Source organism: Mastacembelus armatus, unplaced genomic scaffold, assembly GCF_900324485.2.
Source record: "Mastacembelus armatus unplaced genomic scaffold, fMasArm1.2, whole genome shotgun sequence".
Classification (NCBI taxonomy): domain Eukaryota; kingdom Metazoa; phylum Chordata; class Actinopteri; order Synbranchiformes; family Mastacembelidae; genus Mastacembelus; species Mastacembelus armatus.
The window spans coordinates 164,537-180,648 of record NW_022872883.1 but is presented as its reverse complement, the minus strand read 5'-3'; the positions used below and the strand labels follow the sequence as shown (position 1 = coordinate 180,648).

Below are 16,112 nucleotides of genomic sequence, written 5' to 3'. Positions count from 1 at the left end.
ACTCTTGGTCCTTGATTGATTGCTAATACCTGTGCACTTTTACTGCAGCACATTTTGAATGAAGTTTTATGTGTAATAGAAAACTTTTACATTTTTTAAATTTCTGAATTGTGTTTTAAAAATTAAACAGTGTTATTGGCCAGAGTTCAGCTGGGTCGGGGTCAGACTAAATGTTTGATTCGTCCTGTGCTTTGTTAAAATGGTGGTGTGTCTCTTCAGTGGCGGCTCATGGATCATTTTTCAGGTCGTCCTCTGCAGGGATCAAGTCTGCTGGTAAAAGATGTGGAACCAGACAGAAGTCAGTGACACAAATTGCACTTTATTCATTTGTTCAAAGGCTCTCACATCTGCTCTCTGTACAGATATTCAATCAGCGTTAGACATCAGCCTGGTCTGTGGGAGGCACATTAACACATTCACACCCTGTCCCTTCATATCCCAACATGACAAGAGCTGCACACAGAAAAATCAAGTTTAGTTCAAACTACGGTTTTACACCAATGTAGAATCTGGTTAATTTCAAGCCCAGGATCAGATTCTAAAATACACGATCACTGACCGATACACCCAAGGAAACCTGGTGTTTACAGTCGACCCAGCAAATACTTCCTGTTCATTAAAACCTAAACTAGTAGCATCAGCGGTAACATGTTAAAGTGACTTTTTAAAGCAGCAGAATTTAAATACAGATTATTTACTACATCAGTCAGGGCCAGATCCACCCACACCAGGGCCCTGGGGCTAATACAGCCCCCACTAATCCCCCCCATGTATCAATCTATGTGTCTGCATTAAACATGTTAGTGAAATGCATCATGTAAGAACAACGTAAAGTTAAATCAATAATGCTCCTGCAAAGACTCAAACCCACAGGAATGTAACTCCAGCCTTAGTCTGGCAACTGACAGCAAACACAACCAGAATATTTATAGGGCTCATCATCAATTAATTTCTAAATCACAGTTTAAATGAGAGCACACTGAAAAAACAAGATTTACAGATGTTTTGTCAGATGATTCACCATCCAAAGATGTTTACTGGGGCAGATTACTAAAAACTCCCTCATATAACTGAAACTGGACTCACTTCTGGCAGTTTAGAATGAAAAAACCTAAAATTATTGTAGATGATCATTAAGTTAATTAGATGAACAAGCAGCCACAGTGAAAAGGAGCAATAGTAGTGATGACTGAAGGTCAAGTCACAGAAAGTAAAAGAGTCTGTTCGTTTGCTTAAAAGATACATTTCTATAAATGACGACAGAGCAAGTGCCAGAAAGTTCTACACCCCAGGTGTTGCCTCCTGTCAGGTAATCACAGAGCCGGTGTGGAGTTTCTAATGTGTCGGGGGATCAGTCAGTCCTGCACGCACGCCCACAGGAAAGTCACATTCATTGGTCCACGTTCAGGAGAAACAGCATGCAGCTTCAGCTGAAGGTAAAACTGAATGAAAGGACGTCAAACAGGTGGAGTTCATTCCAAACATCCCCACAGCCTCAAATGCTGAGGTTTCTCAGTGAGGTCTGGTTGGTCTGGAGGTTGTAATAATCACAGATCAAATACAGTGGGTCACATTTAGGGATCCAGTTGTGAATAAGTTTAAAAAAAGGAAATAAACCATGAAGTTTGTTGTTGGTCGAGTTGCTTCGAGCTGACAGGAAACGCTGAACAGCTGAGAAATGTCTACACTAACGTGTCACTGGGATAAACTTCATCCTCATGATAAAACAGGACATCACAGTATAAAACACCTGAAGGTGGAAATGCCTCCACAATCAACACCACCTTTGCTGTAAACCAAGACCCTAAACAATGGCCGCTCAAACTGCAGCATGTCCAGAAGAGCCAAAAGCCAAACCAGACTCATTTTGTGATGCACAGACTGGCAGAGCAACATATGGTTCAGGTTTGGCAGTTTCCTGGCACAGCGAACCGGATTGCTTCGGCTTTTGGACAAAATAAAACATTTGAAGATGAAGCTGTGGGAAAGTGAACACATTTCTCACTGTGTCTTTTATCAAGGATTCACAGGAAATAATCAGCAGATTAATCTAGAACAAGCATAATCATTAGCAGCGGTCCAAAGTATTTTACATTTTCATTTCTAGGGACCGATGAGACAGAGAAGCCGCTGGTTCAGTACCTGGACGTACTGGGACAACGTGACACGTGTGACTGTCCCCACCTACCTGCTGCTGTTCAGCGCCACACAGTGATTGGCTGACCTACAAGCTCTGGTACTGGTGGAACCAGGTGAGGAGGAGGAGGAGGAGGAGGAGGAGGAGGAGCGTTGTGATTGGTCAGTGTCTGTCAGACATTAATGATGACATCCTCCTCTTCGTCTCCCACCTCCTGTAAAGTGCCCATTGACTCCCTCCTATTCCCGCCTCCCTCCACTTCCTCAGGGCCTCCACGGGGGCCAAATATGTACCTGTAGTCTCCTCCGATGGCCAGTGCGGCCCCTGATCCCACCATCAGCCAGTCCTTCTCCTCATCCTCTGCCCGCTGCTGCCAGGGGACACTCCACCTCGATGCCACCGCCGCCTCCTCTGGCCCAGGGGCTCTGGCTGCTCCTCCTCCCTCCCTGCCTGCATCCCCCTGTTCCCCCTCAAGGTTGACATAGTGTAAAGGCTCCGTTGGAGGGGGGGCAGGGGACAGGTTGAGCTGCAGCGCCTCCAGCTGTGCGACCAGATGTTGGAAACTGGGACGACATTTAGGAACTGGACTCCAGCAGCTGTGCATGATCTCGTATCTTACACGAAGAAGAGGACAGAAGAAAACAGGAGGACAAGTCAGGCCATCGACACAAACACTGTGTTTGCTGCTGCTGTTGTGTTTGTGTTGTGTGAACAGTCTCACATGTCGTCTCTGCAGTCCGGAGGTTTCTTCAGTCGTTCTCCTTTGATCAGAAACTCGTAGATCTCAGAGTTTTCCACCCCGGGATACGGAGTCTGACCACGAGTCATTACTTCCCACATGGTCACACCAAACGCCCACTGACACACGTAAAATAATAAAACAACAGGTATAAATGCATCAGGCCTGTAACCATGGTAACTGCACACAACACAGATGGAGACGATCGTAACCATAACTACAATGATGGAGCCTCCAAATGTTAAAAAAAGGACGAATTTAAATAAAACAGCAGGAGAATCATGAGAATAAAACACAAATCAAACTACTCAAATTTGTCTAAAACTAATTATAAAATCAGAACTTTCCAGCTGAAATTAAATCAACAGTGTGTGTGTGCGTACCACGTCGCTCTGCGCGGTGTACACGTTGTCAGCCAGACTCTCCAGAGCAATCCACTTCACAGGCAGTTTTGACACAGAGCCCTGTCGGTAATAGTCTCCACTGTAGATCTTCTTCGAGAGGCCAAAGTCTGCCACACACACTGTCATGTTTTCGTCCAGCCTGAAAACAAACACACACACACACACACACACACACACACACACACACACACACACACACACACAGCGTTAGCAGACCTGTCAGACTGGAGCTGCATCAGATGCTCTGTGTGAAATAAAGTATTCTGATTGGATGTAATGCTTAAAATGAAACTTGTCTGTGGTGGATATGAGCTGACTGATGCACTGACATGCAGTTTCGGGCTGCAAGGTCTCTGTGGATGATACTCCTGCTGCTCAGATAGTCCATCCCCCGAGCGATGTCCAGCATGAACTGGATTAGAGTCTGCAGAGACAGGTCCTGGTGGAGGACACACAGGGTTCATATCACCCAGCTGCACCATCGGCTCAGACTGTGTGTGTGTACAAAAGCTGTTTTTTTACCACAGTGCTGCGCGCGCACGCACGCACGCACGCCTTTGTAATATGAAGAAAAGTTTCATTTCTTGCTGATGAAAAACAAGCTCATTTCTGCGACTTCAACCAAAAACTGTTTCATCTCTGCAGTGGATCAACAAACACTTTTCAGCAGCTTCACCACAGGAAAACAAAACTGCAGACGCTGACTGAGGAAGAGTCTTACAAACGGCTGCTCTCCCAGTCGCGACAGCAGCAGGAACGTGTGCAGGTCTCCGTGTTTCATGAACGGAAGAACCACCATCGGGATTGGCAGCCGCTGGCCAGGACGCCGATGAAGGCTCACTCCTATTGGACAGGACAGACTGTCAATCAACCTATCTGACAAATGAACCCTTGCTACAGTCTGTGTGTGTGTGTGTGTGTGTGTGTGTGTGTGTTACCAATGAGCTGGATGACATTGGGGTGGTGAAAATCCTTCATGTAGGCTGCCTCCTTCAGACACTGCTCAATGTCACCTGAGGAAGTTATGTCAGCTGGAGGAGCACACGCACACACGCACACACACACACGAGTAAATAATAAATGCAAATTGTCCAAATTACCGCCCTGTGATTGGACGCTTGAACATTTCTCTTGCTAATGTCAATTCAGCTACAGAAGAAAAGTTCAACTTACATTTCAGCACTTTAACAGCGACCTTCTGAACCAGCGAGTCCTCCATCCTCAAAAAGGCCTCACGCACCGAGCCAAACTCACCTGCACAGGTACACACGTCATCCTTCTGTCACATCGGTCATTGTGTTGTGTGTTGTTGCGTGTTACTTGTGTTGCTGTTGCGTCACCTTTGCCCAGCATGTGTCCCAGTGTGAGCTGTCTCTCTGGGATCAGGACATCCTGCAGTTTGTTCTTCAGGTCGTTGCTGATGCCCAGACTGTCCACTGGAGGACGACACAACCAATCAGGATGTATCTGTGAATCATGTGACCTCAGGTGTATGTGTGTGTGTGTGGCTGAGGCTGGAACCTTCCTCACTAACAAATGAAACTGAGAAAGGTCACATTTCATTGTGCTTTCATCTTTCGATCATTTCCTCTTCTTCTGTGGTGCTTAAACAGCAGAATTAGCTCAGGATCACACAGGAGATTTGAATGACAAACACATCTAAACAGTTTGTTCTCTTTTGACAGTGATTCACAGTAACTGCTGAATGATCGTGGCTTATTTTTCCTTTCAGTGAAGTTCGATTTTTCAGCTGACACCATCTTGAGCTGAGGGACCAGTGGAACAGAGTTTCTGGTTAAAGACTCACGTGTCGACTCCTGCAGCTCCGCACAGTTTCTGCTGAAGGACCGAGCCGCCGTGAAGGAGACCGAGCTCTCAACACCTGGAGGTTTAAAGGCTGACCTGGAGACAAACACCAAACTGGTCATCAGTGTAGACTCAAACCAGCTCTCAAACCCACTTTGTGTCATATAAAGTTTTAAACCAAACAAGACACAGGTCATTTGTTGGGTCTAGTTTTAGCGACAAATGAATCCACATTTGGTCTCTTGTGAGAAGTCATGGAAGCAGGATAGGTCAGAATAAACTACAGTGTGTGTTCATGCTGATGAAGGTGCAGAGTCTCTTACTGGACAGAACATTTATCAGCACCTTTTCACTGCTCGTTTGAGACTGAACGAGAAATTTGTAAATGTTATGTTAGCGTCTTGTACCCAAACTGCATCTCTTTTCCACGACGGCGAGCAAGGACGGTGAGCAGCAGTCCAACCACAGTGGCCACCAGCAGACCAAGGAGCAAACCCACCCACATGTGGCTCCGCTGGACCTGGACCTGCACTGTGAGACCAACAGGAAATCAGCAGTCTGAGGTGAAGTGTGACACGTGATCAGTTTTCTAAGTCACCTGGTTTAAAAATCCTCAGTCATGCTCAGAGTGAGGGATGCTGCAGGACATGCAGCTGAATGTGTGTTATTGATGTCTTTTTACTGTTCATCTTCCAGACCCTGCCCAGACTGAGGTGGAAATGCTGTTTCTACACTGATCCCTGTACCTGAGGCGGGCAGCACCAGCACCGGGGAGCTCCATGGTCCACAGCCCACTGAGGTGCAGGCAGACACCTGGAAGGAGGCATTAAAGAAGCGTCCTCCTCCTGCCAGCTGAGCAGAGTTCTCCTTGAACAGCAGAGGCTCCTGAACACATGAAAGCACCACACATGTATGAAAAAACCAAACGGGATGAGTCCGACAGTCTCAACTCAATTCATCATCAGAACAAGACATGAACAACTGTGTTAGAAAATCTTTCCTGCAGTAATAAGACTGTGGTTAACTATGATTCCCAGGATGCACTGCACTAACAAACAGCCAATCACACCCTGTTTCCTGTTTAGTCAGCCAGGGCCTGATGTAAAAAAAAAATCACAGATTTAGTTAGTGACAAAGTCACAACTCTGTTCATTGATTTCTTTTCAGCATCAGAGCTCTGGACAAAACAAAACAAGAAATATTTGAATAATTGTTTTTTATTAAAAAAACTACAATAATTCATATTGTAGTTTTTTTTTTATAAAAAACAATTTGTGTTGTCACCTTTTTTTAATGAACCACCACCGTCATTTGGCTAGAGATGAAACTGGAGACCCTCCTTTTAGTTCAGGGATTTATTGAGTCATCACCAGGCTCATGCTATACCGGTGGTTATACTTTGTGGTTTCTGTAGGAAGTAATAAACGTAAAGAAATCCCTGACATCACGCACTGTGCACACTATGACAATATGAGCAGATTAGACTACATTCAACCATCACAGAACACACTTCAGTCTTTTAAGTGACTCAGTCTGATACAGCAACAACTGACAAGACAAGTCCACCCCAGTATTCCCATGTGTGGAGATGGTAATTCAAACTGCACCACAAACAATGATAAACTGTTTCAGCTGTTCTTTGAAAAAGAACACACCATATTTACGGCATCACAGGCACGTATGATTGATGCAGAAAACAGTGTTTGAACTGCGCCCCTCAAAATAAACATCACTGTCAAAGTGTCCATGTAGCTCCTCAGTCACACACTAAGAATATAACAAAGACAATTCTTACTTCACGTGCAGTCACACAACACAAACTGCATCCTTTTCCACTTCAGTTTAGTCCTCACCCTCTACCTCCAACTGTGCGGGGTACTGGAGTAACCTACTAACACTCCCCACCAGAGGGCGCCTTTTCACAACAATAATAGAAAATGAGAGGAAAATAAGCCGTAGTTTTATGCATAAACTGGATGTGTCTGACATACAGAGAATGTGTGTTGTATGACAGCATCTCATGTTTTATTTTTGGCGGCTGATTAAAGGAATACTTGTTAGAAAACTGTGATTATCTGGAGCACACGCCGTAATGACAGCATCATCTGCAGCACCAACAGGATAAAATCAAATCATCTCACCTGAGCTTCTCCTCCCATCGTCCACTGCACCTTGTAGGCCAACAGTTTTCCCTGAAGCTCGTCCTCCTGCAGCTCAGCCCAGTTCAGAGACAGCTGCTGCTCTGACAGGTCAAAGGTCAGGTTCCTGGGGGCTGCAGAGGGTACTGTGCACACACGTACACACACACACACACACACACAAGTGTTTTCAGTCACAGGCTGAAAGTGAAACCTGCTCCAATGGTTCAGGTGCAGCCCTGACAACATCTGATACTTTAACACCAGCTTTTATTTTGAAATTCACTCTGCATCCTGAGGCAGGTAAAACGCAGAGATTACAGGCCGGCACACAAACAGACACGTCCTGCTCTGTGCACGGGAGCTCACTCAGCAGCCGAGGTATTCACAGCCTGCAGGGGGCGCTGCACAGCCTGTGCCTTTCATATGGATTGAGGCCACAGACAAAAGCTGATTGTACGGAAAGGACTGGAATCTACTGGACCATGCCCAGCTGGACCCCCCCCCCCACCCCCACCCACCCACAACCCACACACTCAGACAGACACACACACAGCCTGAGAGAAAACAGGAAGCAGCAGATGAGACTCTGAACTTGTTCGACATCAGTGTTTACAAAGTGGTTCACACCTCGGGGTTAAAACCAGAAAATCAACCGTCAGTCAGACTGCCCACTTCATTCGGGACACCTGAACTGTTATTCTCACCTGTAGTGTGTTCAGGTGTGTGTGTGCACACCAACCTGGCTGGCAGTGATGTTGTACTATATTCATGTGTTCCTAATTTTCTGGCACAAATACTTTGGTGTATTACTGCTCATGCTCGCCCAGTACCTGAGCTCACCTGATTTACCTGCAGAGAGCAATAATCTCACAGATAAGTCCACACAGGTGTAAACATCTGTTAGATCACTTTCTCTCTGAAACCTGTGAAGCTTAAACACCAGGATGTGTTGATACCATCGGATTCCATAACACAGAGTTCAGCGTCCTCCACCACTCTGCTGACATCACCCTAAACACCTGACAGGTGAGTCTACTCGTGAGTTTTCACTTCTAACGAAGCACAGCAACACATCTCAGTCTGAGGTTCTGCCTGTTGGACCAGTTCACCTAAATAAGGGCTTTGATTCTGATGTCAGAACCAGGTGTTCCATCAGTGTCTCACCTGACTCAGGTGTCTGGAAGTGCAGCCAGGGGGAGAAGGGTGATGCCCCCACCTCATTCGCACAGGAGACCCTCACACTGTAGTTAGAGTGACTCCTCAGACCTGACAGAATGTGCAGGTAAGGAGGAACCAGAAACTCCCGCTGAGGGAGGTCCCACCTTCGTACTGACCGCCGCGACACCTGAGGGCCATTTAATGATCATCAGTTTTCAGTCAGTCCACCATGTGTCACTGTGGGTGTAGGTGTGTGAATTACCTGGATGATACAAGTGGACAGCTCAGAGTGACCTGTGAATCCCGGCTTCCATGACAACGTGACACTGGCGTCTGCCATCCTCAAGACCTGCAGTCCAACCGGAGCCAACGGCAACACTGAGGCAGACAGAACAATCAGTCCCAACAAAGGGGGTCACTAAGATTTGGACCAGATTTCAGCACCCACAGCACAGGAGAGGATCAGTAACTCACCTTTAATATGAACTGTACCAGTCCTGGACACTGAGATTCCTCTGCTGTTCTTTGCCTCACAGTAAAACTTCAGGCTGCTGTTCACACCTGCACACACAGATATTGATCACTGATTTGAACCTCTGAGTACATGTCCTCACAATAAACTGTGCTGACCTCTGGCTTAATTCCAGTGCAACTTCAGGAACCGTGTGCATCATGAAGAGGTGGAACCCTTCTGGGATCAGTCAGACCTTCATGACGCGCATAATGACTCATTCAATTATTGATCACAAGTGAAGAGAGACATTTGATGCTAACTCAGATATATGTCTGTCTCCACTGCAGCTGAAACAATCAATCCAGTAACTGATCAGTAAATAATAATCAGTAATCTGAAAATAATAATCAGTAATCTGAATCAAAGACCTGAAACCATCTGTGCAGAAAATGTTTCCTGATTCCACTTTAACCTCAACTTTCACTCTTCACATTTCCCACATATGATTAATCTGTGAGACAACAACTCCAAAACCACCAGAGACTCAAAACCATCACAAAGACACTCCCCCACCACGTCTTTAAATTGCAGATTTTCTGACCTTGGACCTGGAGGACGGACGGGGACGGTCTGGACTCTCCCTGCTGCACCCCCCCCAACCACCACAGCACCTCCACAGGTTCAGGAGGGCCAACTGCCCCACAGGTGAGGTTGAAGGGGACGTTGGGGAACGTGGCCACGTCCCGAGGCTCCTGGATGAAGTGAGGGACACCTTCAGGGGACAGAGAAGAAAGACACTCAACACCTGGCCGGCTGCTTGAACAGCTGGGGAAGAGTTCATTGACTGTGGTGCGTTCAGGTTCCTCACCTTCCACTGTGATCCAGGCTCGTTCAGAGGAGACCGTCAGACCATGGTACTCCACCTCACACCAGTACTGACCCGCATCATGCTGCTGGACTGACTTCACACTAAAAACCAAGAACACAGGGGACCTCAGAATCTGGACAGGACCAAAACCTGAACCAGAAACATGTCAGTCAGATTTGTTGTTGCTGAATAACGGACCCCCACTGACCAACTGTTATTTTGGTCTCAGGGCTCAACGCGGTGAGGGAGACCAGAATCCAATGAGATCCTATTATACGTTTCTCTGTTGTATCACACTGCTGCGCTTTCAGGTGTCTGCTGTGAAGCAGCTGCAGGCTTGTGTGTGACGGACGGGGACAACAGAGAACATGTTTCTTTTCACGCTGACTAATCCACAAACCTGCTGATTGTTTATCACTTTGATCACTTTTCCTTCACTCTCTGGTATCTGCTCAGAGGAGCCTGATCAGAGCTCTCTCCATCCTTGACCCCCCCACCCTCCTCCACCATGGCGAGTGTGATGGCTGAACCTGTGGAACGTCTCCCAGTGCTGCTCTCCCAGTGTGATGAACATCTGGTCGGTGCTGTACAGTCTCTCTCCATCCTTCATCCAGACGATGTCCGGCTCCGGCACTCCCTGGAAGGCGCAGCCCAGCCTCACGGCGTTCCCCTGGGACACCGTCTGATTGGACGGGTGCTTGGTGAACAGCACACCTGGAGGACAAGGAGGTTTAAGAATAAGAAACAAAAGGAGGAAGATTCAACTTCGACAGTGTCTCATCCTCAGACGCTCAGAGGACGACAGTTTCTAACAAATACTGAAAAAATGTACTTAATTGTATGAGGCCATAAATAAAAACATAAATATAGAAAACATAATGCAGCAACATATGGTGACTCTTTACAATCCACCTAGTTATGAAAATAAGTTTTAAATTTTTATTTTATTTTTATTTTAAAAAACCCACAAATATGATTTTCAGATATAGTTTCCACAGGTCTGCGTCCTGGCCTGTATTTTAACCTTTATTGCCCCGTTTTCCTCTATTGATCTATCTGATCACCAACAGTCGAAGCTGCTGACAACCCTCAATCCAAACTCCCTTGGGAAACGCCTGAATATCCTCACGCACAGCAAACAGGTTGTTTATAGCAGGTCTCTATTCATTTCAGCGGAACTGCTGCGTGACTTGTTGCGGCCCTCGGAACAAAACATAAAAGCTAAACTTTTTCGAGAGAAGTTCGTCCCGGAAGCCCTGACCCACAGAGGAAAAGCAGCCACATTCCCGCTGAACGACCCCGCAGCCATGTTACGAGCTCCCTCACGCACCGTGCCCGCAGGTCCCCTCATCTCTGCGCAGGAAAAACACAAGAACCCACAGAATCTGCTTCATCTTCTTGTCCCGTGTGTCTGCGCGTCTTGGAACCGTTCTATGAACCGAGTCAGCTCGGCTCGGTCCCCCTCACTGAAGCCTCATGTCCAGGCGGACAAACGGGACTCGCAGCGGAGGCGGGTCCGGTGCGGAGGGTCCGCCTGAGCGCAGTAAAAGTGCTGACGTCGCTGAGCTCGTGCGGGAGAAAAACCCGCAGAAACTTCCGAGGTTTGTTACGAAAGAGCAGAAACGTTACACGACCGGACCGGAATCGCCTTCACAATAAAACCACTTATGTAATATTTAATTATATCTCTAATTATATGTAATATTTAATTATATCTCTAATTATATATAATTTGTCTTAATTTCACTTGACTTTTGAGCTTTATTTCTTTATTTTTGAAGAGTTAAAACAAACATGTATATAACAGGAAGTGGAGATTAGGTTCTGTCCACTTGGCGCTACATCCTCAGGACGGGGGGTGGGATTTCATGTTTGTTTTTAAAATAAACGTGAGCTTAACTCAAACTGTACAAACCTATCGAGCTGGTGCTTCCTGCCTTAAACGTCACCAGGTGGATAAACTAGGTGTCATCTGCTGCTCTCACCTGTTTGTTCTACCGCAGGTCTTCTTCTGTGGTGGGACACACCCGACTCTCATTGTGCATGAACATCTGCAGGTGTGGATTCATGTTTGTGACTGGAATATGGACTAACTGCGCATGACTAGCACCTGCTGGTGTGACATGGCTGCTGCATGACTTTTAACCTCTCAGACACATCTTTATTGACAGGAAGTAATTTTAGACCCCAACATATAAAGTGTTTGAACTTGTTCAAAACAGAAAGTTTAGTTTCTCAGCAGGAAGTGATTAATGTAAATTCTGGATTTCATGCTCATGAAAATTTAAACCTGCAGCTGACAGGAGAAATCAGTGTTTCACACTGAAGACATATGTTTAATACGTTCATGTGACATGTGGAGCAGTTTTCCTTCGTTCTGCAAACTGTCACCAACTGAGCATTATTCACAACATTTCACGTGTCAGAGAACAAGAAAAACAACTGAACTCAGAGGAGACAAACTCATGAGAAGATGTGATGACAACAGTGATTTTAAACAAAAACATGAACAGGCTCTCTGTGATTTTGTTGTTTTGTCATGTCAAAACACAGAGCGGGTTATTTTATTCACCAAATGTTAATTAATATTAATTTATGATTAACATCACAGGTTCACAGGTGTAGGACTGAAGCCTGCAGCACCAGCCTCACCTGATGAGACAAAGAAAAGTTAGTTGCAGCATCAGTCGACATAAAGTAGATTATTTGCCCGATGTCCATCTGCATCGTTTCCTTCACAGGAATTTCAGCGTTAAACAAAATTACAGAAGTAGGTTCATGTGTCAGCTTCACCTGGTCTCCACCTGTCCTCAGACCCACAGCAACATCCGGTCTATGTGCGCTGTGCGTAGGTCTGAGCCAGCCCTGTGACGTCTTTAACAGCAGAAGATAGAGCAGCTGTGGTGGCGGAGCCTTGGCTGACCCCACCTCCAGGTGGCGCTCTGAAGTTCAGGCTCAGTGAGGGTCTTCATGCAAATTTCTTCTTAGTGGCTGTGAAACGCTCCATGTACTAAAGAGGGAACAACAGAGACCATCAGAATCCAGACGAGACCAACAGACTAATAAGGTATTTCGGCCCAGTTCAGAACAGTTCTAGAAACTACCTTACTGACGAACGGACCTGAGAACTACAGAACTTAAGGGCCTTTTTCCCGTTTACATTCACACTGCAAGTCACATAACCTGGCCAATGGTTTCTATAGCAACATCACTTCTGCAGGACATTCAACAGCAACACTAGCAAAAATATTCATGCTTCCCTTTGATCCAACAAGATTGTTGTGTAGTGGAAACAGCCCAGACTCCGTTTTTTTTCTAAGAGAAAACTGTTGTTTATTCTATTGAAATTAAATGGCAGTTGCTGGTGCTGCATTGTCTTAGTGTTTGACCTATGTCACTCATGGTTCCTATTCTACTGGAAAGTACCTAAAGAAGCTAAAAAAGCAGACCAGAAAATCCAAATAAAACAAGATATTTTTACATAGTTTAAGACCCTTTCAATTCCTAAACCTCAATCAGAATCAGCTGGACTCATTGTGAGTGAGACCTGGCTCTCCAGCCATGTCAGGAGCTGATCCAGCAGTTGCTTGTCTATGTATGTGTGCACGCAGATTTAATGCAACGTCCACAACAATTATTAAAATATAAGTAGTACTGCTGTGGTCTCCACAGGGGCAGATTGAAATCAGACAGACACACCTGTTTCTGTTGTATAATCTGCACAGTCCCTGAACACAGCATACCAGGTGTTCTCACCTTGTCGTAACCTTCCAGGTCTTGGAGCTTCTTCACTTCGAACAGGTTTCCCTCTACAGAGAACAGAGACACTTGGGACTCACTCAAGATTGACAGAGGGATGGAGGACAGCTCCAGACAGTTCTCCTCCAAACGGAGAACTTTCAGACGAGGACTTCGGGACACCCCCTCAGACAGCACTGAGATCTGGATCAGGAAGAACAGGACCGGGATCACTGCACAGCCTAGGTTTAGTTCACCACTCTCTTGACAAGCACCTTACTGTATCAACAACAATGTTGTTCTGAGGTTCCTAGTTCTGGTTTTGGTTCTGCAGTTCCAGGTGTTGTTTAAGATTCTCTGGTAAGGTTTGTGAGACCTGATTTTGACATACCTGGTTCTGGTTGAGGTTGATCTCGATGGCCTGTAGCTCAGACACCTCAGCAGGGACATTCTGGATCTGGTTCCGAGACAGGTCCAGCAGGTCCAGCTGCCTTAGGGTCCCCAATCCAGATGGGAACTCTGAAATCTGGTTCCCAGCCAGGCTGAGGGTCCGCAGGGCTTTGAGCTGCCCCAGAGTGGGGGGCAGCTGCTGGATCCGGTTCCCGTTCAGACTTAGAGTCTCCAGCTTCTTCAGCTTCCCAATCTCACTGGGAATAGTGGCTGCAGACAGAAACAACATGGTCACGTGTGTTCTGCAGGTCACAGACAGGTCGATGTGGATGTACGTTCCCTGTCAGGGACATGCTGTTCATCACTGTCACATTCGGGCCGTGTAGTACTTCTACCAGACAAGGTGTGTATAGCAGATAGAATATGAACACAGCCTGTCCTGTCTAACTCAACCTCACAGGATCCTCTTCCTCGCCACATCAACTCATAACATGCCTGCGTCAATTTTATTTTGTGTCTGTTTACAGTGGAAACACTGGAGGTAGCAGACACTGTGTGTTGTTTGAGCACACCTTTACTGCCTGCAGGTGTTTGTGTCAAGTGCATTACCACAACTTCCTGTGATGCTGCATAAAATGTCTGTTCTGTTTCCAAAGACAAAAGTTCAGGAAGAAGCTCCAAATAGTTGGATGACACCTCATGACTAACCCAAATATACTGATAGCAGATGATCTTCTCTACAGTGCAGCCTGATTTTCCTCAGCGGAAAGAACTGACGCTGTCTGGAGGATTTAATGACACAGCCAACATCTGAAGCTTCTAAGGCTTAAAAAAAAAATCATGCCTCAGTAAAGTTTAGTTTAAGTCAAATTAGTCTTTCATTTAAAATTTAAAAATCCTCACTAAAGTGTATAAAGACACTCCATCAGAATCAATCTCTACACATCAACACTGTCTCCTGTTATTTGCCTGAACATGTGGAAACTTAGAGCAGACATCTGCTTCAGTCACTCACTGACTCTGTTGGAGTTGAGTGTCAGACTCCTGAGCTGCAGGAAGTTTCCAATGGCAGCAGGGAGAACCTCAATCTTGTTCCCGGATAGATCTACCGTCCGCAGGTTACTGGTGAGTTTCTGCAGCTCCTCTGGAAACTGAAACAACAAACACCAGAAAACATCACGGACTTTAAACCCACTACAGAGACCTGATAAATATTGTAAAAGGAGCGGCAGAGTGAGCAGCTGCCTCTACACCTTTTTCATACAACATCACAAATACTTTTGGGGAAAGTGCCAGATTATCTAAAAAAGCATGTGATGAACAGACGTGCCTCACCTCCTGCAGCCCTTTTCCTGTCAGCTGAAACACTCCGGTCTTCTGGGAGGTTTCCAGGTGAGACTTCAGAGCGCTGTTCCCCATCTGTACTGCTACCTGTCTGGCTTACCTCACCTTTGTATTAACTGACCTCTGTGAAGGTAAAATCATAGGAGATGTTCCTCACTTTCAATCTAAAGCATTGAAGCTGGAGTCAGGGTTCTTATCCAGACCAGATGTGTGGGAGTCTGAGTCCCAACATCAGCTCCTCAGCTTCACCTTTGCTCGGGGCTGATGAGCTGAAATCCGCAGGACGGAGTCAGCAGCAGGCAGCAAACGGACAGACGTCAGCTCCGTTAGTTGTCACGTCAGGGCTGTTGAGCTGCACCGGCACACACAATAAACCACAGTTACACACAGTAAACACATAAACAAAGTGTGTTGTTTATTGTGTGAACTCACTAAAGCTAAAGCTAGCTTAGCACTGTTAGCCTTCAACAGCTAACATGGCGGCTTACTTACGTCAAAGTGATCTTTAGGACGTTGTTCTCTGTCCAGATGTTTAATAACCCGCCGATCACATGTGGACAGATGTAAGTTCGTGTAAAAGTGAAGAAATCAAACGTGCACAGATGTGAGTTCGTGTAAAAGTGAAGAAATAAATGCAAATGGCTGATTCACCGAGGACTAAAGCGGCTGTGGGAGCCAATAGCAACAGCGGGCTACGTCACTTCCTTTGGGCATGCGCACTCTTCTGCTGGGAACGACTAGGGTGCCGTGTTGGAGCGTATCATCCTGTGCGCGCACACGCGTCCGCGCACATTTCCTATCAGGAAACAGGACAATGAGTTTGTAAACAGAGGAGCGATTTCCGGCCCATGCAGGCAACTCTTGGCCGTAACAGCTGTCCACAAACTTCTGGCCACACTCGGCTTATAATTATGTTTATCAGAATCAGGCCAG

At 46.2% G+C, this 16,112-nt stretch overlaps 2 protein-coding genes across 4 annotated transcripts; both read right to left on the bottom strand.

The window, feature by feature from the left end:
* Positions 1-299: 299 nt before the first annotated feature.
* On the bottom strand, positions 300-12,571 carry tyro3 (TYRO3 protein tyrosine kinase). Of its 3 annotated transcripts, none has more exons than XM_026308384.1 (19): positions 12,501-12,571; positions 10,238-10,421; positions 9,708-9,808; positions 9,441-9,611; positions 8,860-8,946; positions 8,648-8,763; positions 8,392-8,572; positions 7,228-7,370; positions 5,833-5,971; positions 5,494-5,617; positions 5,088-5,182; positions 4,621-4,716; positions 4,454-4,534; positions 4,219-4,311; positions 4,002-4,123; positions 3,610-3,719; positions 3,260-3,419; positions 2,859-2,995; positions 300-2,751 (listed from the first exon to the last, which is right to left on the bottom strand). In XM_026308384.1, the coding sequence occupies exons 2-19, from the start codon at positions 10,315-10,317 to the stop codon at positions 2,310-2,312; spliced, it is 2,478 nt and encodes an 825-aa protein (XP_026164169.1). In that variant the 5' UTR covers positions 10,318-10,421; positions 12,501-12,571; the 3' UTR covers positions 300-2,309. The 3 variants fall into 3 exon arrangements, with proteins under 3 accessions (XP_026164169.1, XP_026164168.1, XP_026164167.1); XM_026308383.2 differs by lacking the exon at positions 12,501-12,571 and adding an exon at positions 11,693-12,089; XM_026308382.1 differs by lacking the exon at positions 12,501-12,571 and adding an exon at positions 11,038-11,101.
* lrrc57 (leucine rich repeat containing 57) lies at positions 12,229-15,891 on the bottom strand. Its single transcript, XM_026308386.2, has 7 exons — positions 15,672-15,891; positions 15,429-15,531; positions 15,171-15,302; positions 14,851-14,986; positions 13,837-14,105; positions 13,464-13,649; positions 12,229-12,717 (listed from the first exon to the last, which is right to left on the bottom strand). Exons 3-7 carry the CDS (start codon positions 15,252-15,254, stop codon positions 12,676-12,678), a joined length of 717 nt encoding a protein of 238 aa, XP_026164171.1. The 5' UTR covers positions 15,255-15,302; positions 15,429-15,531; positions 15,672-15,891; the 3' UTR covers positions 12,229-12,675.
* Between the last annotated feature and the right edge of the window lie 221 nt (positions 15,892-16,112).